At 41.9% G+C, this 25,189-nt stretch overlaps 1 protein-coding gene across 1 annotated transcript in view; it reads left to right on the forward strand.

The window, feature by feature from the left end:
* The window catches only part of LOC126470401 (uncharacterized), a 125,363-nt gene that overhangs the window by 56,622 nt on the left and 43,552 nt on the right, over nucleotides 1–25,189 (forward strand). Inside the window, exons 7-8 of the mRNA XM_050098247.1 lie at nucleotides 2,507–2,661; nucleotides 13,132–13,371. Of these exons, the coding sequence (XP_049954204.1) occupies nucleotides 2,507–2,661; nucleotides 13,132–13,371 (395 nt within the window). The remainder of the gene's footprint in view (nucleotides 1–2,506; nucleotides 2,662–13,131; nucleotides 13,372–25,189) is intronic.

Below are 25,189 nucleotides of genomic sequence, written 5' to 3' on the forward strand. Positions count from 1 at the left end.
AGAAATGAGTAAGTTAATATATTTTGAATGTTTTCCATTGTTGTTGTCACAAGTTTTGTAGTAGTACTGATACATTCACATATGCAGTCCTAGAAGAAGAAATTATCTTCACCACTCTGTAATGAAATTAACTTTGATGTGGAAAGGAATGAAATGCTGGACACAGGAAGAAGTGAAATAGACATCCGTTAAACTCTTTCACAATCTACTCATGAAAATAAAATATCTGACAGATTACAGAAGTATTTTCAAGTGCTGGTTGAAATTGTTACTGCCCGCATCTCGTGGTTGTGCGGTAGCGTTCTCGCTTCCCACGCCCGCGTTCCCGGGTTCGATTCCCGGCGGGGTCAGGGATTTTCTCTGCCTCGTGATGGCTGGGTGTTGTGTGCTGTCCTTAGGTTAGTTAGGTTTAAGTAGTTCTAAGTTCTAGGGGACTGATGACCATAGATGTTAAGTCCCATAGTGCTCAGAGCCATTTGAACCATTTGAAATTGTTACTACTTAACAAGTATGGCTAAATTATAGGAGAATCATTGAATAGAAGTAAGTAGTCATATTTTGTTAAGAAGTGTGCATCTTTGGTTGACTTGTCGTATTACATTCAAGTTCATTGAGATTGTGATCTATGGTAAATAACCATGCAAAAAACGAGTAGGTGTTAGAGATGATCAGAAATCCAGTTGGTAAACCATTTAACCACATGCCCTGCTGTTCAGGACTGCCTGAGCCTCTTGTGAAGTTTGCACATGCAGCAGCATGAAGGTTAATGCTATCTTTGAAGAATCATATGCTTCCATGTCAGCTTTAGTTTCAGATGATTTTGTCCTTGGTTCAGTAATTATTTTAAAAAGTTGTGGGTGTGAGCACACAGCCGAGTTAACCTTTTCCATTTAACAGAAACAGCAAAATATAATACCAGATCCATAACTTATGTAGTTCATTAATTAGGTGAATTTTCTATAGATTATTGGAATGATTCTTTTATCAAAATGATGTGGAACCAACTAGCATGTATGTACTTGATTAGTGTTAAAATTAATGAACACAGATTGTCCCATATTGTGTAAATGTAGATAGTGTAGAGAAGCATTAATTTCCTGAATTGGAAGTTCTTTAACTCCTCATCCTTCTTTCTACCTCAAGTACTTGTTCTTTAAGTTGTCTTTGTGTGTGTTCATTTTTTATATGCTACATTGCTGCTAGTCATATTACATCATCCACCTTCTAAGCTGAGAGGTCATGACGTCTGACTGCCATGCAGCAGGCTTGGCTTCGATTCCTGGCTGGGTCGGAGATTATCTCCGCCCGGGGACTGGGCGTTATGTCATCCACATCATTGACACGTGATCAGCCAATGTGCCTTCAACTGAAAAGACTTGCAACTCGGCGTCCAAACTTCCCCAGGTGGGGACTCTTGGCCATCAATGCCATACGATCATTTCATTTCATATTAAATCAAAGCATTCTGTATGATAATATCTCTACCCCACAGTAGTACAGATTCTACTGCTATTGTCTCCATTTTTAATTGGGCTTCTGTACACCTTGAACACAGTCAGTTTGTTTCAGGACTTGGTTGATAATGCCTTACCAGGTCTTCATCTGTTCTTCTCTCTTCGGACACCCATCACAACCATCTACACTAGGAGAGGTGGCACAGTCATTAGGTGTTGAATGCATATTTTAAAGGGCAGTGCTTCAAAAAGAATCCTTGTCCAGCCATGCAGATTTATGTTTCGCGAAGCTTCCCTAATTTACTTAATACATATGCAAGGATGGTTCCTTTGAAAGGTCATAATCTATTTTCTTGCTATATGCGCTTCATCTCCAATGACCTCTTCGTCTGTGGGATGGTGAACGATATACTTTCTAACTCCAACCGGGAGGACGACGGTTCAATCCCGCGTCCGGCCATCCTGATTTAGGTTTTCCGTGATTTCCCTAAATCGCTCCAGGCAGATGCCGGGATGGTTCCTTTGAAAGGGCACGGCCGACTTCCTTCCCCATCCTTCCCTGATCTGATGAGACCGATGACCTCGCTGTTTGGTTCTTCCCCCAAACAACGCATCTAACTCCAACCACAGCCAGTTTTACGTGTAATATTTCAAGAAGCCGTGGTCATCTTCATTCTTGGACAAAACAAAGAGTTTGTTAATTTTTGTTTCAAACAATATCAAATTTTAAATTAACAGATATAAACCTGGTTTATTACCTCATTGTGAATGCCAAGGAAAATGTAAAGTAGTGATAAAAAGCTTTATTTTCCAGATCACAAATAAGTTTTCTGTAATCCATTATTCCATTTCACATGGTTACAAAGTCTCATCTTATTTATACTTACTTAAGAAATATTCTGCCTCACTGTAGACACATTGGTGTCATTCTGTGTTACACTCTTATAAACAGTAGTTCTGTTAAGGACAGAAGCAAGGTAAGCTGAAGTATTAGTGTTGTAAGTTTAACACATTCTTTGTATTCATTCATGCACCTTTTTCTTTTTTTCCAGTCAGAAAGATTATGTGTGTTTTGATTTTGTGCCCCAGCACCATAATATCATCAGATATCGCCGTGGTATAGCAGTTATAAAAGATGATTTCCATACAGTCTGTTCTTGGGTTCAGTTCAAAAATAAGGAAGCCTGGAAATATGATCTTTATTTATGTAAGTCACATTTAACTTCTATCTTGATGCAAAAAATAGGTATTTGATTGTTGTTATAGGAAGTTCTTGTCATTCATGTGAATGTATTTCTCATTTCTAGTTTTAAAATGTTTATGTAGCAAATTTCTGAGGCAAAAGTTTCAGAATTACTTCTCTGAAAGTTATTGCCTAATGAGTAATCCCTGTATAGCAGATTTTTTAGACACACACACACACACACACACACACACACACACACACACACACAGAGAGAGAGAGAGAGAGAGAGAGAGAGAGGGGGGGGGGGGGGGGGGGGAGAGAGAGAGAGAGAGAGAGAGAGAGAGAGAGAGAGAGAGAGAATGGCAACCACTCACCTGTAGTGACTGATGTGTGGAGCATAGAAACACATAACAGGAAACTCTATTATGCCAGCTTTCAAGCTGTTGCATTTTTTCTCGTGAAAGTGCACACAACCCCACAGACACCCAAATGCAGGCTCCCATAGCCACAGTGAGACTGGTTATAGATTATTGAAAAAGGATCATCGCATTGTAATTCAGAACTACACAGGCGCTGGAGTATTGTAATTATCCACTGACACCAGGCAAGTGACTTTCAAGTAAAATGTCTCCCCTGTATGGGAACATACATAATGGATGTCAAAAGTACAGGGTGTAGACACATGGTTGACAGAATATGGAAGTTTGGGTCTGGCCTTGAGTCATGCTCAGTTAGCCAAATGATAAGGTGACTGCTCACGATAAGCGGGAAATCCTGGTTCGAGTCCTGGTACAGCACAAATTTTCGTTGTCATTGTTCCATTATACAGCTAATGGTTGCCCATATTTGCAGCTGTGAATACATTTTATGTTTTTCATAATGGCTGTAGTTGCCGCAGTGCCTGTTCCTTTGTACCTACATACATACATACATGTCTGAAGGAACATTGTGTTGTAATTTAGAATAACAAATACTGACCCTACGACTTATCTTAGAGAATAGATTAAGGAAGGGCAACCCTATGTTTCTAGCATTTGTAGACTTAGAGAAAGCTTTTGACAATGTTGATTGGAATACTCTCATTCATAATCTGAAGGTGGCAGGGGTAAAATACAGGGAGCGAAAGGCTATTTACAATTTGTACAGAAACCAGATGGCAGTTACAAGAGTCAAGGGGCATGAAAGGGAAGCAGTGGTCGGGAAGGGAGTGAGACAGGGTTGTAGCCTATCCCGGATGTTATTCAATCTGTATATTGAGCAAGCAGTAAAGGAAACAAAAGAAAAATTCGGAGTAGGTATTAAAATCCATGGAGAAGAAATAAAAACTTTGAGGTTCGCCAATGACATTGTAATTCTGTCGGAGACAGCAAAGGACCTGGAAGAGCAGCTGAACAGAATGGACAGTGTCTTGAAAGGAGGATATAAGATGAACGTCAACAAAAGCAAAAAGAGGGTAATGGAATGTAGTTGAATTAAATTGGGTGATGCTGCGGGAATTAGATTAGGAAATGAGTTTTGCTATTTGGGGAGCAAAATAACTCACAATGGTTGAAATAGAGAGGATATAAAATGTAGACTGGGAATGGCAAGGAAAGCGTTTCTGAAGAAGAGAAATTTGTTAACATCAAATTTAGATTTAAATGCCTGGAAGTCGTTACTGAAAGTATTTGTATGGAGTGTAGCCATGTATGGAAGTGAAAAGTGGACGATAAGTAGTTTAGACAAGAAGAGAATAGAAGCTTTCAAAATGTGATGCTACAGAAGAATGCTGAAAATTAGATGGGTAGATCATATAACTAATGAGGAGGTATTGAACAGAATTGGGGAGAAGAGAAATTAGTGGCATAACTTGACTAGAAGAAGGGATCGGTTGGTAGGTCATATTGTGAGGCATCAAGGGATCACCAATTTAGCATTGGAGAGCAGCGTGGAGGGTAAAAATCATAGAGGGAGACCAAGAAATGAATACACTAAGCAGATTCAGAAAGATGTAGGTTGCAGTAGGTACTGGGAGATGAAGAAGCTTGCACAGGATAGAGTAGCACGGAGAGCTACATCAAACCAGTCTCTGGACTGAAGACCACAACAACACTGCAATATCATGCTGTAGGAGGTGTTGGGTGGATGTATAGGACAGATCCTGCACCTATACCAACCATAAGAGAATGACCCATAGGGTGCAGCATTGGAAATAGGATGAACAGGAATAGTCTGTAGGTTGGGTGGTTGGCAGAGTACTACATTGTGAAATGTGGGTAAGATTTTGGATAAAATACCCCTCATCTCAGGACATGACAAGAAGTCATCAGAGACGTGGTGAAAGATGCAGTTGAGCTTTTCATGGCTGTGGTGATACTGGGCCATTAGTGGGGTGATAGTCAGTGGCTGGTTAAAAGGTTTAATGGTGTCAGAAGACTAGATGGCATAGGAGATATGTTATGGATGAGCTGAGTAGGAAATTGTTTGTCAGTAGAGGCTCTGCTGAGGTTATCAGTATATTTTGACAAGTCCTGCTTTCTACTGCAGATGCAGCATCCATGAGTGGTGAAGCTGTTAGGAAGAGATGTTTCGACACGGAACAGGCTATAGCTGTCGAAGTAGATATAATGTAGGTGCATTTGATGTGAACAGGCGTATTTATAGGACCCAACTGAGAGGTGAAGATCAACATCTAGGAATGTGGCTTGTTGAGTTGAGAATGACCGTGTGAAGTGGATTTGTAAGTAGGTGTTGTGGTTATGGAGGATGGAGTGAAGGTTGACCTTGCCATGAGTCCTGGCCAGGAAAATGTCATCCATGAATCTAATCCAGACAAGAGGTTTTAGGTGTTTACTGGATAGAAAGGATTCCTCCAGAAGGCCCATAAATAAGGTGACATAGAATGGTGCCATGCGAGTACCCATGACAGTACCACAGATTTGTTTTTAGATTTGGCCTTCGAAAATGAAATAATTGTGGGTCAGAATGTTTTTGGCTAGGAGGATTAGGAAAGAGGTGGCGAGTTTGGTATCAGGACTCCGTGAAAGTAGTGTTCGATGGCCTCATGGCCATTGGCATGGGGGATGTTGGTGTACAAGGATGTCGTATCCAGTGACCACAAGGAGTCTGGTGGAAAAGCGTCGGGAACAGTGGAGAGGCGGTGATGGAAGTGAGTAGAGTCTTGAGTGTAGGATTGGAGGTTACAGACATTAGCTTGGAGGTGCTGGTCAACAAAGACAAGATATTTGTTCTGTGGTAGCATTCTGTCCAGCCACAATGGGACAACCAGTGGGGAGACCTGTGGTGAGGGATTTGTGGAGTTTGGGGAAGGTGTCAGAAAGTTGGCGGAGGACCTGTCACATAGTTACTATGATTCCAGACCACTGTGGTGGAATCTTTCCTGGCAGGAAGGATGTTAAGATCTGGATTAGTTCTTAAAAACAGTTTTATTTGTCCCAGAAGACAGACGGCATCCCCAAAGAAGCAGATCTTTTATTATTTTTTCTGCCTTTGCTCTTGTGGAGTGTACGAGGTCTGTTCAAAAGATTCCGGAATATTCACAGTTTTGCACCAATCATGTGTGGGAGCGAAATGCAATTGGGATCCCTGCACACGCCTGTGTTTAATATGTAACTGCTGGAAGTTTCATTGTCATATGTCTTAGATATTGTCCAGTGCTGTATTGAGTAGAATGTTGTGTCGCACAGTTTGCAAATCTTGAGGTGGCAGAGTTAGAGGGGCAATGTGTCTGCATTAAATTTTGTATGAAACTCAAGAAAACCTTTACAGAGGTACACCAAATGATGCAGGAAGCCTATGATGATAAGTGATTAAGCCGTACTCAGTGTTATTAATGGTTCACACAGTTTAAAAATAGCTGGATGGATGATGACCTTCATTCAGGATGCCCTTCGATGTCTGCCAATGATGCTTGTATCAGAAATGTCATTGAAACTGTGCATGCAAATCAAAGATTGCCAGTCAAAGAGGTTGCAGAAGAATAAAACATTTCATTTGGGTCATGCCATGAGATCCTGACACAGCATCTTGGAATGCTCCTATTACCAGCAAGTTTGTCCCATGGCTCATGAGTCAAGACCGGAAAGACCTTCGTCTCACAATCAGTGAAGAGCTTTTGAATTGTGCAAATGAGAACTAGGTGTTCCTTAAGAGAATCATAACTGGTGATGACACACGGATCTACAGTTATGATGTTGAGACCAAGGTTCAGTCTTCACAATGGGCTGGAAAAGGTTCTCAAAGACAAAAAAAAAGTTCATCAGCCCAATGAAGTGTCAAAGACAAGCTGATAGTTTTCTTTGACTTTGAAGGATTAGTTCATCATGAATTTGTACCACAGAGACAAACTGTGAATTGATGGTACTATCAGGACTTGTTGGGACACCTGTGAGAAAATGTGAGAAGGAAATCGCCTGAAATGTAGTGAGACAATTCGTGGCTCTTGCATCATAACATACTCTCACATTCATCCTTGTTGGTGTGTGACTATCACCAAAAAGACAAAATCACTGTGCGGCACATCCTCCATACTCTCCAGGCCTGGTCCTTGCAGAATTTTTTTATTTCTAAAGTTAAAACCCTGTTGAAAGAACGAAAATGAGGATAGGCAAGATGTGGGGAGGGAGGGGGGTGGGGTTAGTGGAAAAGGAGAGAAGTAAAAAGACTGGGTGCTATGGTGGAATGAGGGCTGTGTAGTGCTGGAATGGGAATGGGGAAGGGGCTGGATGGGTGAAGACAATGACTAACAAAGGTTGACACCAGGAGTGTTATGGGAATGTCCGATTTATTGCAGGGAATGTTCCCACCTGCGCAATTCAGAAAAGTTGGTGTTGGTGGGAAGGGTCCATATGGCACAGGCTTTAAAGCAGTCATTAAAATAAAGGATGTCATGTTTGGCAGCATGCTCAGAAACATGGTGGTCCACTTGTTTCTTAACCAGTTTGGTGGTGGTCACTCATGCGGACAGACAGCTTGTTGGTTGTCACACCCACATAGAATGCAGCATAGTGGTTGCAGCTTACCTTGTAGATCACAAGACTGGTTTCACATGTAGCCCTGCCTTTGATGGGATAGATAATGTTTGTGAGTGGACTAAAGTAGGTGGTGGTGGGAGGATGTATGGGACAGGTCTTGTATCTAGGTCTATTACAGGAGTACGAGCCATGAGGGGTTGGGAGCAGGTGTTGTGTAGGGATGGAGAAGGATATTGTGCAGGTTCACTGGATGGCAGGCTACCGTTATGGGAGGGATGGAAATGATGGTGGGCAGGACATTTCTCATTTCAGGGCAAGGCAAGATGCATTCGAAACCCTGGAGGAGAATGTAATTCAGTTGCTCCAGTCCTGGTTGGTACTGAGTTACGAGGGGAATGCTCCTCTATGGCTAGAGGGTGAGACTTTGGGAGGTGATGGGAGACTGGAAAGATAAGGCAAGGGAGATTTGTTTTTGTGCAAGGTTGGGAGGATAATTCTGGTCTGTGAAGGCTTCAGTGAGACCCTAGGTACATTTCGAGAGACCGCTCGTCACTGCAGATGCGATGGCCATGAGTGGCTAGGCTGTACGGAAGGGACTTCTTGATATGGAACAGGTGACAGCTGTCGAATTGGAGATATTGCTGATACTTACTAGGTCTGATATGGATGGAGGTACTGATGTAGCCATCTTCGCGGTGCAGGTCAACTCAACAAGCCACTTTCCTAGACCTCCACCTCAAAGATGGCTACATCTGTACCTCCATTCATATCAAACCTACTATGCACCAGCGACACCATCACATTGACAGCTGCCACCCATTCTATATCAATAAGTCCCGTTCACACAGCCAAGCCACCCATGGTCATCGCATCTGCAGTGACGAGCAGTCTCTCCTGAAATATACTGAGGGTCTCACTGAATCCTTCGCAAACCATAATTATCCTCCCAACCTGGCACAAAAACAAATCTCCCATGCTTTATCTTTCCAGTCTTCCATCACCTCCCAAAGTCACACTGTCCGGCCACAGAGGAGCATTCCCCTCGTAACTCAGTACCAACCAGGACTGGAGCAACTGAATTACATTCTCCTCCAGGGTTTCGACTACCTCTTGTCCTGCCCTGAAATGAGAAATGTCCTGCCCACTATCCTCTTCCCACCCCTCCCACAGCGGTAGTCTGCCATCCATCGAACCTGTTCAATATACTTGTCCATCCTTACACAACCCATGCTCCTAACCCCTTACCTCATGGCTCATGCCCCTACAATAGACCTAGATGCAAGACCTGTCCCGTAAATCCTCACACCACCACCTACTCCAGTCCGGTCACAAACATCACTTATCCCATCATAGGCAGGGCTACCTGAGAAACGAGTCAAGTGATCTACAAGGTAAGCTGCAACCACTGTGCTGCATTCTATGTGGGTGTGACAACCAACAAGCTGTCTGTCTGCATGAGTGACCACCATCAAACTGGTTAAGAAACAAGTGGACCACCCTGTTGTTGAGCATGCTGCCAAACATGACATCCTTTATTTTAATGACTGCTTCACAGCCTGTGCCATATAGATCCTTCCCACAAACACCAACTTTTCTGAACTGCGCAGGTGGGAACTTTCCCTGCAATAAATCCTACATTTCCATAACCCTCCTAGCGTCAACCTTTGTTAGTCATTGTCCTCACCCATCCAGCCCCTCCCCTGTTCCCATTCCAGCACTACACAGCCCTCATTCCACCATTGCACACAGTCTTTTTACTTCTCTTCTTTTCCACTAACCCCATCCTCCACTCTCTCCATGTCTCACCTATCCTCTGTCTAACCTGCAGCACTCCGCTGTCCACCACCCCTACCTTACTCTTCCTCCCCCTCCGCTCCGCAGCCTCCTCCTCAACACCACCCAGTCGCCACTCCCATCTTGCACTGTTGCTGCTACTCACAGTGTGGCCTCAGTTGCCTGAGACTGCAGTCATGTGCGTGTGAGTCGTGTGTGTGTGTGTGTGTGTGTGTGTGTGTGTGTGTGTGTGTGTGTCTATTTTCAACAGAGGCTGTACTGGCTGAAAGGTTTATTTGTGATAGCCTTTTAGAAAATTTAAAAAGGGAAATGGATAGGTTAAAGTTAGATATAGTGGGAATTAGTGAAGTTCGGTGGCAGGAGGAACAAGACTTTTGGTCAGGCGAATACAGGGTTATAAATACAAAGTCAAATAGGGGTAATGCAGGAGTAGGTTTAATAATGAATAAAAAAAATAGGAATGTGGGTAAGCTACTACAAACAGCATAGTGAACGCATTATTGTGGCCAAGATAGACACGAAGCCCATGCCTACGACAGTAGTACAGGTTTATATGCCAACTAGCTCTGCAGATGACGAAGAAATTGATGAAATGTATGACGAAATAAAAGAAATTATTCAGATAGTGAAGGGAGATGAAAATTTAATAGTCATGGGTGACTGGAATTCGGTAGTAGGCAAAAGGAGGGAAGGAAACGTAGTAGGTGAATATGGATTGGGGCTAAGAAATGAAAGAGGAAGCCGCCTGGTAGAATTTTGTGCAGAGCATAACTTAATCATAGCCAACACTTGGTTTAAGAATCATGAAAGAAGGTTGTATACCTGGAAGAACCCTGGAGATACTAAAAGGTATCAGATAGATTATATAATGGTAAGACAGAGATTTAGGATCCAGGTTTTAAATTGTAAGACATTTCCAGGGGCAGATGTGGACTCTGACCACAATCTATTGGTTATGAACTGTAGATTACAACCGAAGAAAGTGCAAAAAGGTGGGAATTTAAGGAGATGGGACCTGGATAAGCTGACTAAACCAGAGGTTGTACAGAGTTTCAGAGAGAGCGTTAGGGAACAAATGGCAGGAATGGGGGAAAGACATACAGTAGAAGAAGAATGGGTAGCTTTGAGGGATGAAGTAGTGAAGGCAACAGAGGATCAAGTAGGTAAAAAGACGAGGGCTAGTAGAAATCCTTGGGTAACAGAAGAAATATTGAATTTAATTGATGAAAGGAGAAAATATAAAAATGCAGTAAATGAAGCAGGCAAAAAGGAATACAAACGTCTCAAAAATGAGATCGACAGGAAGTACAAAATGTCTAAGCAGGGATGGCTAGAGGATAAATGTAAGGATGTAGAGGCTTATGTCACTAAGGGTAAGATAGATACTGCCTACAGGAAAATTAAAGAGTCCTTTGGAGAAAAGAGAACCACTTGTATGAATATCAAGAGCTCAGATGGAAACCCAGTTGGAAGGAGTATATGGAGGGTCTATACAAGGGCAATGTACTTAAGGACAATATTATGGAAATGGGAGAGGATGTAGATGAAAATGAAATGGGAGATACGATACTGCATGAAGAGTTTGACAGAGCACTGAAAGACCTGAGTCGAAAGAAAGCCCCGGGAGTAGACAACATTCCATTAGAACTACTGACGGCCTTGGGAGAGCCAGTCCTGACAAAACTACCATCTGGTGAGCAAGATGTATGAGACAGGCGAAATACCCTCAGACTTCAGGAAGAATATAATAATTCCAATCCCAAAGAAAGCAGGTGTTGACAGATGTGAAAATTACCGAACTATCAGTTTAATAAGTCACGGCTGCAAAATAGTAATGCGAATTCTTTACAGATGAATGGAAAAACTAGTAGAAGCCGACCTTGGGGAAGATCAGTTTGGATTCCGTAGAAATATTGGAATACGTGAGGCAATACTGACCCTACGGCTTATCTTAGAAGCTAGATTAAGGAAAGGCAAACCTACGTTTCTAGCATTTGTAGACTTAGAGAAAGCTTTTGACAATGTTGACTGGAATACTCTCTTTCAAATTCTGAAGGCGGCAGGGGTAAAATACAGGGAGCGAAAGGTTATTTACAATTTGTATAGAAACCAAATGGCAGTTATAATAAGAGTTGAGGGGCATGAAAGGGAAGCAGTGGTTGGGAAGGGAGTGAGACAGGGTTGTAGCCTCTCTCCAATGTTATTCAATCTGTATATTGAGCAAGCAGTGAAGGAAACAAAAGAAAAATTCGGAGTAGGTTTTAAAATCCATGGAGAAAAAATAAAAACTTTGAGGTTCGCCGATGACATTGTAATTCTGTCGGAGACAGCAAAGGACTTGGAAGAGCAGTTGAACGGAATGGATAGTGTCTTGAAGGGAGGATATAAGATGAACATCAACAAAAGCAAAACGAGGATAATGGAATGTAGTCGAATTAAGTTGGGTGATGCCGAGGGTATTAGATTAGGAAATCAGACATTTAAAGTAGTAAAGGAGTTTTGCTATTTGGGGAGCAAAATAACTGATGATGGTCGAAGTAGAGAGGATATAAAATGTAGACTGGCAATGGCAAGGAAATCGTTTCTGAAGAAGATAAATTTGTTAACATCGAGTATAGATTTAAATTTCAGGAAGTCGTTTCTGAAAGTATTTGTATGGAGTGTAGCCATGTATGGAAGTGAAACATGGACGATAAATAGTTTAGACAAGAAGAGAATAGAAGCTTTCGAAATGTGGTGCTACAGAAGAATGCTAAAGATTATATGGGTAGATCACGTAACTAATGAGGAGGTATTGAATAGAATAGGGGAGAATAGGAGTTTGTGGCACAACTTGACTAGAAGAAGGGATCGGTTGGTAGGACTTGTTCTGAGGCATCAAGGGATCGACAATTTAGTATTGGAGGGCAGCGTGGAGGGTAAAAATCATAGAGGGAGACAAAGAGATGAATACACCAAGCAGATTCAGAAGGATTTAGGTTGCAGTAGGTACTGGGAGATGAAGAAGCTTGCGCAGGATAGAGTAGCATGGAGAGCTGCATCAAACCAGTCTCACGACTGAAGACCACAACAACAACAACAACAACAACAACAGCAACAGCCTTTTTGTTGTGCCTATCTGTGACTCAGCATCTCTGCTATATGATGAGTAGCAACTTTCCTTGTCATAAAATTGTGCAGGAGAGTATTTCAAAGCAGACCATACACAATGTGTAAAAGGTAAGTGTAGAAAAATTTTGTTGACAAAGTTCTGCGATTTTTTGAACAGACCTAAATGTTTTGATTACATGTTTACTAGCACCACCTTGTTTACAATGAAATATAAGTCCTTCAAAGTCATAAGTGAATTCTTTGCATCACTTATGAACTCCAAGTCAGATTAAGGATTGTGAATTAGTTGTAGTATTTGAGTGAACAGCTTCAGTAAATTCTGTGCCTTCACATTTCCACACACGTGTGAGCAATTACCAAGTGTGTTTGGGGGGTTAGATTTCAATTTTATAGTGGTAGGTTGTGAATGAAACACATTAAGAAAGGCAGGATATTGATGGAAAGTCAAATCCAGAATGTAGTACCTATAGAAGATAATTGCTTTCAGCAGTAAGAATGTTGTTTTAGTAACATATACAACAAAATTTCAGGGATTTTTTATGATTTCATACAGTTTTAAATTTACCATTGCTTCTGATTTGTGTGACATGCTATTCATAATATTTTGTTGCAGCAAAGAGACCAGTACCTGTTCAGTGTCCTGTGGCAGGAAAATTTAATTTCACACAGCGTGGGGATGTTCCATTCGAAACCCGTATTCTTGGAGGTGTTACACTGTCACCAAGACCTAATATCTATTGCAAACAGAATATATCAGACTTCTCTGTGTGTGACATTGAACAGAAAGAAATTGCAATTGATGAAACTTACTGCCTTAGTGTGGATCATTTGGGAAGACCTGTTGATATATACAGTAAGTATTCATTTTCTGAATTGGAAGTTCTTTTACCATCATCCTTTCATTCTACCTCAAGTAGTTGCCATTCCCTAGGTTGCCTTCGGCTGCTCAGTGGTCAAGAGGCAGACTAAAAATCTAAGGATGTCAGGTTCAATCCCTGATCAGTTGTAAGATTTTTATCTGTTACTTCTCGCTTCTTTCACCTGTGGCAATGTTAGTAGATGTGAAAAATGCTGATTTGTACTGTGGTTCGGAATCCACATTTAACTCTAGTTCCCCCGTAACTGGCTAGGAAAGTCAGTTCAAAGTTGAGAAAGAGGCAACAGCATACCACCACCAACAGAATTTGAATCTATACTCTCAGGTCTTGTTCTTTCTATGAACACACAATTAATTGTAGCTGGAGATATGAACATATATTTTCTGAACAACAGCACTTTCATATCAAAACTCATGCACATACTTTCCTGCTCAAACCTTACAGTGACTGCACTTGGGCTTTCTCAGCGTACAGCAGACACATACTTTTTCGATATTTTCGTAACCTAAACTCCCAGTAGCGTAATTCACATGGATCAGATCTGTGCACCTTGTTTGTCTGCTCATGATCTAATGTTCATGACCTACTCGTTGCAGTGCCCAAAAAAACAAACCACAAATGGCAACTTTCAGAGATTTTAAGTGTATAAATATGTCTGTGCTTGCAGAGGAAGTATATATATTTGTTGGCAGACAAAGGCAGGAAGTGACTCTGATGTAAATGATGAAGTATCTAATTTCACTGATACACTCAATAATTTGCACAATAAATGCACTCCTATTAAAAGAGAAACTGGTTAAGAGTAAAGAGAAAACATCCACCATGGTGTACATACCACCTCAGACACCTTATGAGTAGGGTGGCGATTCTTTTGGAAAACCTTAAATTCTCAGGGAATTACATTGTACTGGAAAAATTGGGGAAATCTCGAGGAATTTCAGGAATTTGATAAAATCTCAGGGTATTCTGCATTTTTAACCTAGCATTGAAAATGAATTTTCGTGAGTTTTATAAATCACAAATTTTAAAATACTTAATATCTCAAAGTGTGCTAATTAAGTATTATTCCACATAAATTATCAGTGTTTAAAAACTGTGATTAAGCTAATGGGCTTATGGCTGACACATAGCTGAGAGGAAAGAAAAGTCATTATAGCAGCATGTTGTCCCCATCCCCCCTGCTCACTATTAATTTCATCAGGGGCTCCTTGACATCGTCTTCCTCCTCACAACTGGAATTCTCAGGGAATTTTTTTTTCCAAGTTTTGGTGCGTAGCCACCCTGATGTGTGCTGGAAACTGCAAGATGCCACTGGGCTATGTCTACACATAAACATTGCTTTTATCTGAATCAAGTGACCCTGTTTGAAATGTGGATCACACCACCTCCTCTCCCACAATTCACACAATTCAGATGTATTTAATAAACTGTGTACAGTGGAAATGGAAAGAGAAGGGGCATCCTGACAAGTGAATCTTTGTTGTGGTTCTTGTAGAAGTTAATAGTGATCAAATGGTTCATCTCTAAATACTGAATTGAAAGAGTAGTAATTTAGACCATTTTTTATTACAAAATATTCTTCACGAGGAACAGCACAGGTATTAAAAAACCAGTATAGTTAACTCTCTCACACACTGAAGATGAGTAGCAATTTTAATATGAAAATCTAGTAGTTAAACAGTTACCAGAAACTGGACAGCAAAGTTCATGGGGAAAGGAAGAAAGTAGCCTGGTAACTAACTCTTATCAGACATTGTGATAAGTGTCATTCTGGTGGGGTAAGGAAAATATATGCAATAAGCCAAACAGCTGAGTCATGGTTAAACCATCAACTGCCAAAGCATGATTTCAAGTGAAATCCTCCATGTTTTAACTGAAAATGTGCCTTATCCATTCTCAACACTAACATCTCGCCTCGCTTTGCTGCCAGAAGTTACCAACTTTAAGAGACGAAAAGATGAGCTGCGACTTCAGTAGTGGCAGAAGGCACCTGCACGGCAAGTGCTGCCTGCATCCTGCGCAAAGGGTGAATGGCTTGCCTTGATCCCTGTGTATACGAAGAGAACTGTTATTGAGTGGTCCCAAGTCCTGACAGAGAATACTTTAATGACTACACTTCTCTGAGGCCTCGGAGTAGTCCAGTTGATGCAAGTAGATCATGTGATCACTGCTCAGCTCTGTGTTCCAGGTCCCCACACTCCATTCCGCATAGTTCCGACATTTCCTTAAGGACACCGCACATGGATGGTGACAATATGTTTGAAGTATCCCAAAGTATTTATACCTATTGAAACAAACCTCATGCTGTCCATTATGCTTAAGGTACAAAAGGAAGCCCACTTAGACTGCTTCAGATGGCATTCTTGTCACCTCCCAGAGTCGTCATACACTCGCTGCTTCATCACATAGTCCCATCATGTCAGAGATCTTGTACAACACAACACACACAACCAACAACAATCAGTGCAGAAACAATGACATGGAGCAAATTTTGCTGCATTAATTTTTAATTATCCTTCAGTGGATGACAGTTACAACTACTTTATTCCACTACAAGAACAAAATGTAAATGTGATTTGACATACATTCATTTTACTCCTTACAGTCCATCTGAGTCATGTAAAACCCCTTATCACTAGTTTCGGTTAAGCTTGGATGGATCAAGTTCACCGTCTATCATAGCTGATAGTGCACTTCTGTTCCCAAGGCATGGTTTTCGCATTATCCACCCTTCTGCTTCGGCCTGGTGATCGTCTCAAACCTACTTCAAACAGCAGGACAGAACATACGGCGTTAGTCAATTTGCTACATACCAATCACTTGTGTATGTTAATAGCTGCTGGATGCCACAAACTGTACTTCAGTTACCCTCTTTCTCATCTGTGACTCATTCCACATCATCATGATGCAGGGAACTTTCTCACTAATCATCATTCTGCATCCCCTATGACTACAATTAAACCATAAAAAAAATAAAAAATTGGCATCCATTTCACAGGGCCCTCACATACTCGCAACATGGACTTATCAGTTCTTATTAAGTTTCCCACTAACCACTATTCATCCCATCTCTCTCCTCTGCAACCTAATACACACTTTCTACTACACCGCAGACATCACAAAACAAAACTGAAGCAACCAAAATTCCAACATGCCAACAAAGACTAGACTCTGGCCTTCAGGAAACAACTAACACTCAGATTTTACTCAGCTTATCTTACAAACACACATACTTATCACTTCCTCCAAGGAATCGTCACTACTCTGACAAGATTCGCAAAATAACATAGTCCGTGTCTCGTGCTACTTTACTAATATCTCAACTTGACTACACAGTTAACACCTCACAAGATAGACAACGCCACCAGCAGATGCCTTAATTCACTGGAAAATGGAACTCTGGGTCAAAAATTCTCTTGGCTTTCTTGGTGGACAACAGAAACTGAAAGTGACCCAACATCGCACTCATAGTTTATCATTCTACATGACCAACAGAAGGTATGCACCTTCTTTCCTATGGAATACTTAAAATTTGCCAATAACTATGAACTTGAGACCAGAACCTTTCTCATACTGAAATCAGTTTGTCCCCAATAACCTAATTATGCTACTAAACTAGACTTTTCATGCATCTTGTCTCATTCCTATATTTTTATTCAGTGAAAGGTTTAAAATTACTTACATTATGTGTCCCACAAGGTTTCTGTGACTTCAGTGATGCCACCTCTACCATGTTAGCATCCACGATTCTCCGTAAGTAGACACATCCATAATATAGAGGGGAAGCTTGTGGCACAATGCCTTTTGTTTTTTGATAGCCCATGTGACTTAATGAGCAACTTTTGACCAATTTCTTAGCATCAAATTTTCCTTCATATCAGCTCACTCCTTTTTGTATTCGCCAGCCTCTTTGATTCGCTGGAATGGAAATTATCTCCTTATGTCGGCAATGCTGATTGGGCAGAAATTCTACCAGCTGCCAAACTCTCTTCTCTGCCATTTGATATTTGAGAATGGTTATCAATACAAGTACAGTAGAGCTATGAGGGTTATTCATTACATCCTGGGAGCTATGTAGGAAGATGTTCCATGAAGCATGTTTTTCACAACACAGGCAGTAAAGGCTACACAGTTTGCACAAAATTCTTACTGTCAGATTTAAAAATGAAAATAAATAACTGGTCTTATTCTACAATTCTGCAGCATTGTCTTCCATTCTAAAGAGCAAAACTGTGGACCATTATCTTAGAACGATTTCTCGACTCTCCCCACCTGTTTCAGAAATCCCTGCATAGTAAAAAGACCAAAGCATCTATGCTTTTCCAACACCATCTACACTGTAGCCTTATGCAGTGGAACCAAGTTTACGAATTTTGAGGTCAGCTCCAACGTGACAAGAATGTAATGGAAAACGCTTCTCAACCTCGGTAACGGGTGTAGGAGATCGGTGGCCCCCAGTTGACACAGTCTCTCTGGCACAGTCGAAACCAGGGGCATCTGATGCTAAGTCGCAGGTGGCTTTTCATTCTGACAAGGTCTGCAGACCAACAGTACTTTCCAGATCCTGCATTCCATGTTATTAAAATGACTGTGGAATGCAACTTCAAGAATCATTTTCGAGGTTCAAAATAGGCATGGCTGAAATGAGTATACCAAATTAACTTATTAAAGTGGTGGTCAGGTATGCATAATAACCTGACTGAAGAGGTTGTTGGATATGCATAATAACCAGAGCAAATCATCTATGCTTTTCTGATGAAACAGAACTGCCTTCTGCAAGAGATGAAATTATGTAATCTCATCATTGTTGGTGTCAGGATCAGCAATTCATGTTGTTGTTGTGGTCTTCAGGCCTGAGACTGGTTTGATGCAGCTCTCCATGCTACTCTATCCTGTGCAAGCTTCTTCATCTCCCAGTACCTACTGCAACCTACATCCTTCTGAATCTGCTTGGTGTATTCATCTCTTGGTCTCCCTCTACAATTTTTACCCTCCACGCTGCCCTCCAATACTAAATTGGTGAACTCATTATATTTGTAATTAACTAATTGAGGTTTCTGCCATTGTATTTCATGTTTTGTTAATAACATTGCATCTTCTAATATAGGTGATAATTTTAGAATGAATGGAAAGTTCAAAACTAGTCACTAATAAAAATTTTATTTGCAACTGACAGAAACCATAGTTAATAAATTACACATCTGAAATTGTGGAATTGCTGGCTGTACACTGTTGCGCACTTTTCTTTTTAATTCATGAAGGTCCAGACCGTAGTCTTGCTTCCTTCCTATGTCATTCAATGCCACTGAAATGAAATTGTCGAACACTGCTTCCTTCATGCAGAAGAGGCTGTTATGGTTTTCCTCTAGTTCTTCGTCTATTGTTTCAGACAATGTACAATAGGACAGCAAGATATTTCACCTGCTATGACATTAACTGAGCCCAGTAAGAGTGTGATTGTGGAGGTGAATTCTTTCAGGTACAATACCCATCAGAGTAACCGACTGTTAGTCAACTTGGCAGTTAACAAAAGCTGTAGTGCTGTATGCTTGATCAAGATGCAGGTTCTTCTTCCATACAATAAGAAGTGAAACTTTTTAAAGCCCCACACTATGGCAATTGTTTCAGGCTTGATAACTGAGTAATTCTTCTCACATTTAGACAAGACATGGCTCCCAAATGCAGTTCTGTCGTCACCACCTGTCCTTCCTCTTCAAATTCTTGATACAGGCCTATGGCTTACCTAGACTCTGCACTGTCATTAATCATACAGAAATCCCATGATCATTAAGGGTGAGCAAGTATAGGAGCTACCATGAGTGTCCTCTTCAAAGCCTGGAATTCATGTTCTGCTGCTTCATCCCGCAACCAGAGAGATGTTTCCCAAGTCACCTCATGTAATCTTGGAGTTTACAGCATTTAAATACTAATGAATCTCTTGTACAAATCTATGAGCCCAACATAACCACATAATTACTTCCTAGTCTTTGTTGTCAAGTACTGTCCTATCGCCTCTATTTTCAACAGGTCAGGTGCGATTCCAAACTTCAAAATTATATGATCCAGAAATTTAACTTGAGCTGCTCTGAAACAAGTTTTCTCAATTTTTACAGTGACTGCATATGGTGCTGAGCAAAGACCTTAACAAGAGTTGCTCCATGAGTTCTCAGCAATTAAGATGCCATTCACACAATGCATCACTTGGCACCAGAAAATCCATGTACTGACTAAAGGAGGGCTCCAATTTGATCTGCCAGTAACTTTATTGTAGGTCAAGACATGAAAAAATTTGTACTCTGTGAACCTTCTGGAGCAACTCCTCCAAGTTTTCTGGCCTATCAGCCTCTGGTATTATAATTAGATGCGAGTCAGTACCAAACGAATCGTGCCATCTCACTTCTCCACCACTTGCATAGAGTTATTGTACTAAGAAACTACTGGTTCAGTGACACCTTGATCTAGCATTACTGAGATTTTCGTCCTGCCCTTTCTGCTTTCTACTTGTATGCCAGTGACATGGTATATAGGTGCATGAAAAATGTGGTGTGCTCCGTCACAGCAAAGTTATACTGAAAGACCTTAACTGCTCCCAGTTCCGACAGTCTGTGTGTGTGTGTGTGTGTGTGTGTGTGTGTGTGTGTGTGTGTGTGTGTGTGTGTGTGGGGGGGGGGGGGGGGATATTGCATCCACCTCATGAATTTTCCACCATATTTCGTCTTGCATTGTGGTCCAACCATGTGACAGGTATTCATCTTTTTTTTATCATAACGTTGACACGATCCCACTGTCATTTCTTCTGATTCGATACACAGTTTTAAACAGTTCACCAGAAGTTGGTCCTGAGGCATTAGTTCCTCAAGCCAAATTTGTATCAGGGACCTTTCCATAATGCACATTCTACACATCCTAATTCCATAACTGCCTGATTCTCTTGTAAGGACTCCATACCCAGGTCAGTGATAGAGACCCTTGGTGCATTTGGAGGGGAACTGCTTGTCCCACAGGTGCAACAACCACAGGTAGCTAGGCTGTGTAGAAGGGACTTTATGGTATGGAATGAGTGGCAGCTGTCAAAGTGAAGGTATTGCTAGTGGTTGGTAGGTTTGATATGGACAGAGGTACTGATGTGGCTATCCTTGAGGTGGAGCTCAACATCGAGGAAGATGGCCTGTTAACAGGAACCATTTCCTTCACCATCTCTCCACAGTTCCTGTTCCTTTACCTCACGACACCGTGCTGATCACTTGACACCACCTCCCTCCACATTAATCACCAGTACCCGTGGCATTGCCGCTGTTGGACACGATGATTCAAACCTGTGTGTGGCCAACTTGATTTAGGTTTCCGTGGTTTTCGCAAATCGCTTCAGGCAAATGCCGGGATGGTTCCTTTGAAAGGGCATGGCCGATTTCCTTCCCCGTCAGACGAGACCAATGACCTCACTGTTTGGTCCCCTCCCCCAAATCAACCAACCAACATTACCTTTCCCAGTGCCTGACTGTCTCCAAACCTGAAGACTGTCTCCATTGAAGATGTCACCTACAAATAAGTCCAAGTATAGAAGTGGGCACCCATATGGCATCATCCTGTGCCAACCTTTTCATGGGCTATCTAGAGGAATCCTCCTCAACTGCCCAGAATCCCAAACCTCTCACCTGGTTCAGATTCATTGATGAAATCTTCATGATCTGAACCAAGGGACAAGACACCCTAGCCACATGCTGTGGGGGCACCAACAACGATTAGCAGGGTGCCGTGTGGTGAAGCGACAGGAACTGTGGAAACTCGGGGGGAGGGGGGGGGGGGGGGGCAGAGGGCGGAGAATGGTTGGTGTGACAAGCTACCTTCCTCGATGTTGACCTCCCCCTCAAGGATGGCTGCATCAGTACCTCCGTCCATGTCAAACCTATCAGCCACCAGCAATATCTCCACTTCGACAACTGCTACCAATTCCATACCAAGAAGTATCTTCCATACGGCCTAGCCCCCATGGCAGTCACATCTGTAGGGACAAGCAGTTCATCTCAAAACATACCAATGGTCTGACGGAGGCCACAGACTGAAATTACCCTCTCAACCTCGTACAGAACCAGATCTCCTTTGCTTCGTCTCTTCAGTCACTAGCATATCCTATGCCTCCCACCCCACCCCCCTCCCTCCATCCAGCAACAAATGAGGGCTCCTCTTGTGGGGGCTCATCATGTGACTGAGTACCAGCCAGTACTGGAGCAACTGAATCACATTCTTTGCAAAGGGTTTGACAACCTCTCGTCATGCCCTTAAATGAGGAATATCATACCCTCTGTGTTCCCACCCCTCTAACAGTAGTATTCTCCCACCCACCAAACCTATGCAATATCCTTGTCCATCCTCACTGCACCCCTGCTCCCAATTCCTCACTTCATGTTTCATATCCTTGAATAGACCTAGATGCAAGACCTGTCCCATACATCCTCCCACCATTATATACTTCACTCCGGTCACAGGCATCTCCTATCCCATCAGAAGTAGAGCTACCTAACAAAGCAACCACATGATCAACAAACTAAGCTGCAACCAGTGTGCTGCTTTCTAAGTGAGCATGACAACAAGCAAGCTGTCTGTCTGCATAAATGGCAACTGCCAAACTGCGGCCAAGAGGCAGCAGGACCAACCACTTGCTGAACATGTTACCCAGTGATGTGCTTCACTTCAGTGACTACTTGACAGTCTGTGCCATCTGGATCCTCTCTATTGACACCAGCTGGGAACTCTCTCTGCAGTATATCCTGGCATCAGCCTTCGCTAGATCCTGTTATTCACCCATCTATCCCTTTCCCTGCTCCTACACCAGCACTACGCAGCCTTCTTTTCTGCCAGTGCATCCACTAGCCCTTCTCCCTTCTCTGCTTCTCGCCCTCACAGATCCCTTCGGTGTCCCCCCCCCCCCCCCCCCCCTTCCCCCCACACACACACAAAAGGTCCCGACTACACCCTGTAGCCCTACCCTGTTCTACCATGTCACTGCATGCTCCCACATGCAGTACACATTTTCTCTGACCCCTACCCTGCTATTCTTCTGCATCCCCACCCCCCAGCTGCTTGTATGCCCCACAATCAACACCGGACTGCTGCGCCCATCAGGCACATCTGCAGTCCATAGTTTGGCTACAGCAGCCAGGGACAGTGGTTGCGCACGCCCGCACACACATCCACAAGCACATCGGTGTATTCTACTTCAGAAGAAAGCCTTTTGGTCGAAAGCTTAAATGTATAGTAGCCTTTTCATTGTGCCTGTCTGTGACTCGGCATTTCCTCTATAGCATGAGTAGCAATCTAACCTTTTCATAATACTGTCTTTATTCTGCCCTAGACTTTCCATTATTCAGTTTCCATTTGGCTTTTTCACCCCCTCCAAAAGTGCTTTCTTTTGATTGAGCATTTTTTTATTGCAACAATATGCAAACAATGCAAAGAAAGTATGCATTGAAATACAAGAACACCTCTAACTTTACAATTCCATGGCACACATAGGAGGATTACACTACCAGTACGAGACAATCAGCTAAAGTTCAGCTGTCGTACCATGTCTGACAAAATTGAATAAAATATCGACAGTTTGAAAGGATTTGTTGCTAGCTTCCTTGCTGTATAAGATCATTGAGCACATTGTTTTCTACTTTAGTGTCTCTGTCAGTTCGCATTGTGAAAGGTTACCATGTAATGTGTGCGCCGGCCGAAGTGGCCGTGCGGTTAAAGGCGCTGCAGTCTGGAACCGCAAGACCGCTACGGTCGCAGGTTCGAATCCTGCCTCGGGCATGGATGTTTGTGATGTCCTTAGGTTAGTTAGGTTTAACTAGTTCTAAGTTCTAGGGGACTAATGACCTCAGCAGTTGAGTCCCATAGTGCTCAGAGCCATTTTTTTGTAATGTGTGCAAGACTGTGACTACTTGAAGATATTTATATTGTTATTTGATTATATAATGTAGATACCAACATTATTGTCAAGTTTTTATCATGTTGTAACACCTGTCTCCACTTTCAACTTTCAGAAAGTGCCATAGGTTACCAGAAAAACTCTTCATGTTGTCTACTGCGTTCTGGGTTTTGTGTGAATGCATACCTACTGTTAAGTGTTGGAATATGCTCTTTAAGCCTGATATCAAGTGGTAAACCTGTTTAAACAGTGTAGGTGTCACAATCCAAACATTCAGCTTTGTATACACCAGCATTGTTTGTCTTTTGTTGCAGCTATGGTTCTTTAGTTCTTTGTCACAGGAGTGACGTATTTACCTCCTAAATGTATTTCCAGTGATGGATGCTAGACTGATACAGTTGAGTTTTAAGATGTTGACAGTCTGGATGAAATATTTCACAGCACCAGACTCTCTGGGAAGATTTTTCCCTCTTGTTTTTGTATACTATCTCAGAAAGTCGTGCATTTTCTTGATGTTTTGTCTGCGGCTGCAGCATTGTGACATCCTTCATGTAGATCATCTTCAAGAGAATTGTGTCCACATTTGAATTAGGCACCCATTCCGTAAATATTTACATAAAGACACAAACTACTTATAAAAATTCATCAACAGTTGATGAATTTGCCCTGCCCCATTTATAAACTGTGCAAAGTAAATAATTTTATGATGAACCAGTATTATAGTTTGTTGTTAAGGCTGAAACAGCCACAGTGTGACTACTTCAAGAAGCTTTAAGAAGCTTATTTTGCAGACAATGTCTATACTTGACTTACATTATTTAACGTGTACCAATATAACAAAATCACAGTTTTAAATAATGGAAACTCCAGATTGGAATATCAACACTAAAAGGGAAAGGAAAATGATAGATTGATACTCTCCATAAAGATGACACATTGAGTTGCAGATGGGCACAATGAAAAGACTGTTACACGTTTAGCTTTTGTCCAAAGCCTTCTTCAGAACAGAAAATACACACACATTCACTCAAACAAACAAGCACACTTCACACACACAACTGCCATGTCTGGCTGCTTGGACCAGAACACAACTGTCACATGAAATGAAAACAGAAATCTGGAGAGGGCAGAAGGGATAGCAGGGTACAGGTGGGTGGAGAGAAGAGGACTGTCCGACAGAGTGTGCAGGGACCAGAAGGTGGCATGACAAGACTGCCACCATGCACAACATCAGGAGGCTGTAGGACACTTAGTTTGGATGGGGAAGGGGAGTGAAAAAGGAGAGGAGCAGGGAAGGGCCAGCACACAGTGAGGGTGAAGGGACATAAATAGGGAGGAAGTGACAGGACAGGGGTAAAAACTTGAGTGGAGGGTATGGGGACAGTAGGATCCTGGAGGCTGAGGCCATGATATCTTAAATCACAGAACATTTGACTATCATTTAAAACTTAACACATTGAGGACTAACCACTTAGGAAGAATTTTGAGCCCAGAAGACCAGACATTAATGTCATTATTTAAAATTTTACTGGCACATTTGTGTGATAAATCTTGAAGTGTAACACATGCAAACAGACCAATGTTACATGTGAAAGCTTAGCTTTTTGTGTAGCTACACTATGTACATTTATTTAAACCATTAACTTTTCCTATCTGTGCATTGATGCTACTTAACAGTGATGTTGCTATTAGCCGACATCATCATGTGTCCTATGCTCCTGCCATTGGCTCGCGACATCACGTGAACGCAGAACAGGGAATCAGCGATCATAAAGCGGTTACGGCATCGATGATTTCAGCCGTAAATAGAAATATTAAAAAAGGTAGGAAGATTTTTCTGTTTAGCAAAAGTGACAAAAAGCAGATCACAGAGTACC

Source organism: Schistocerca serialis, chromosome 3 (genome assembly GCF_023864345.2).
Source record: "Schistocerca serialis cubense isolate TAMUIC-IGC-003099 chromosome 3, iqSchSeri2.2, whole genome shotgun sequence".
NCBI lineage: Eukaryota > Metazoa > Arthropoda > Insecta > Orthoptera > Acrididae > Schistocerca > Schistocerca serialis.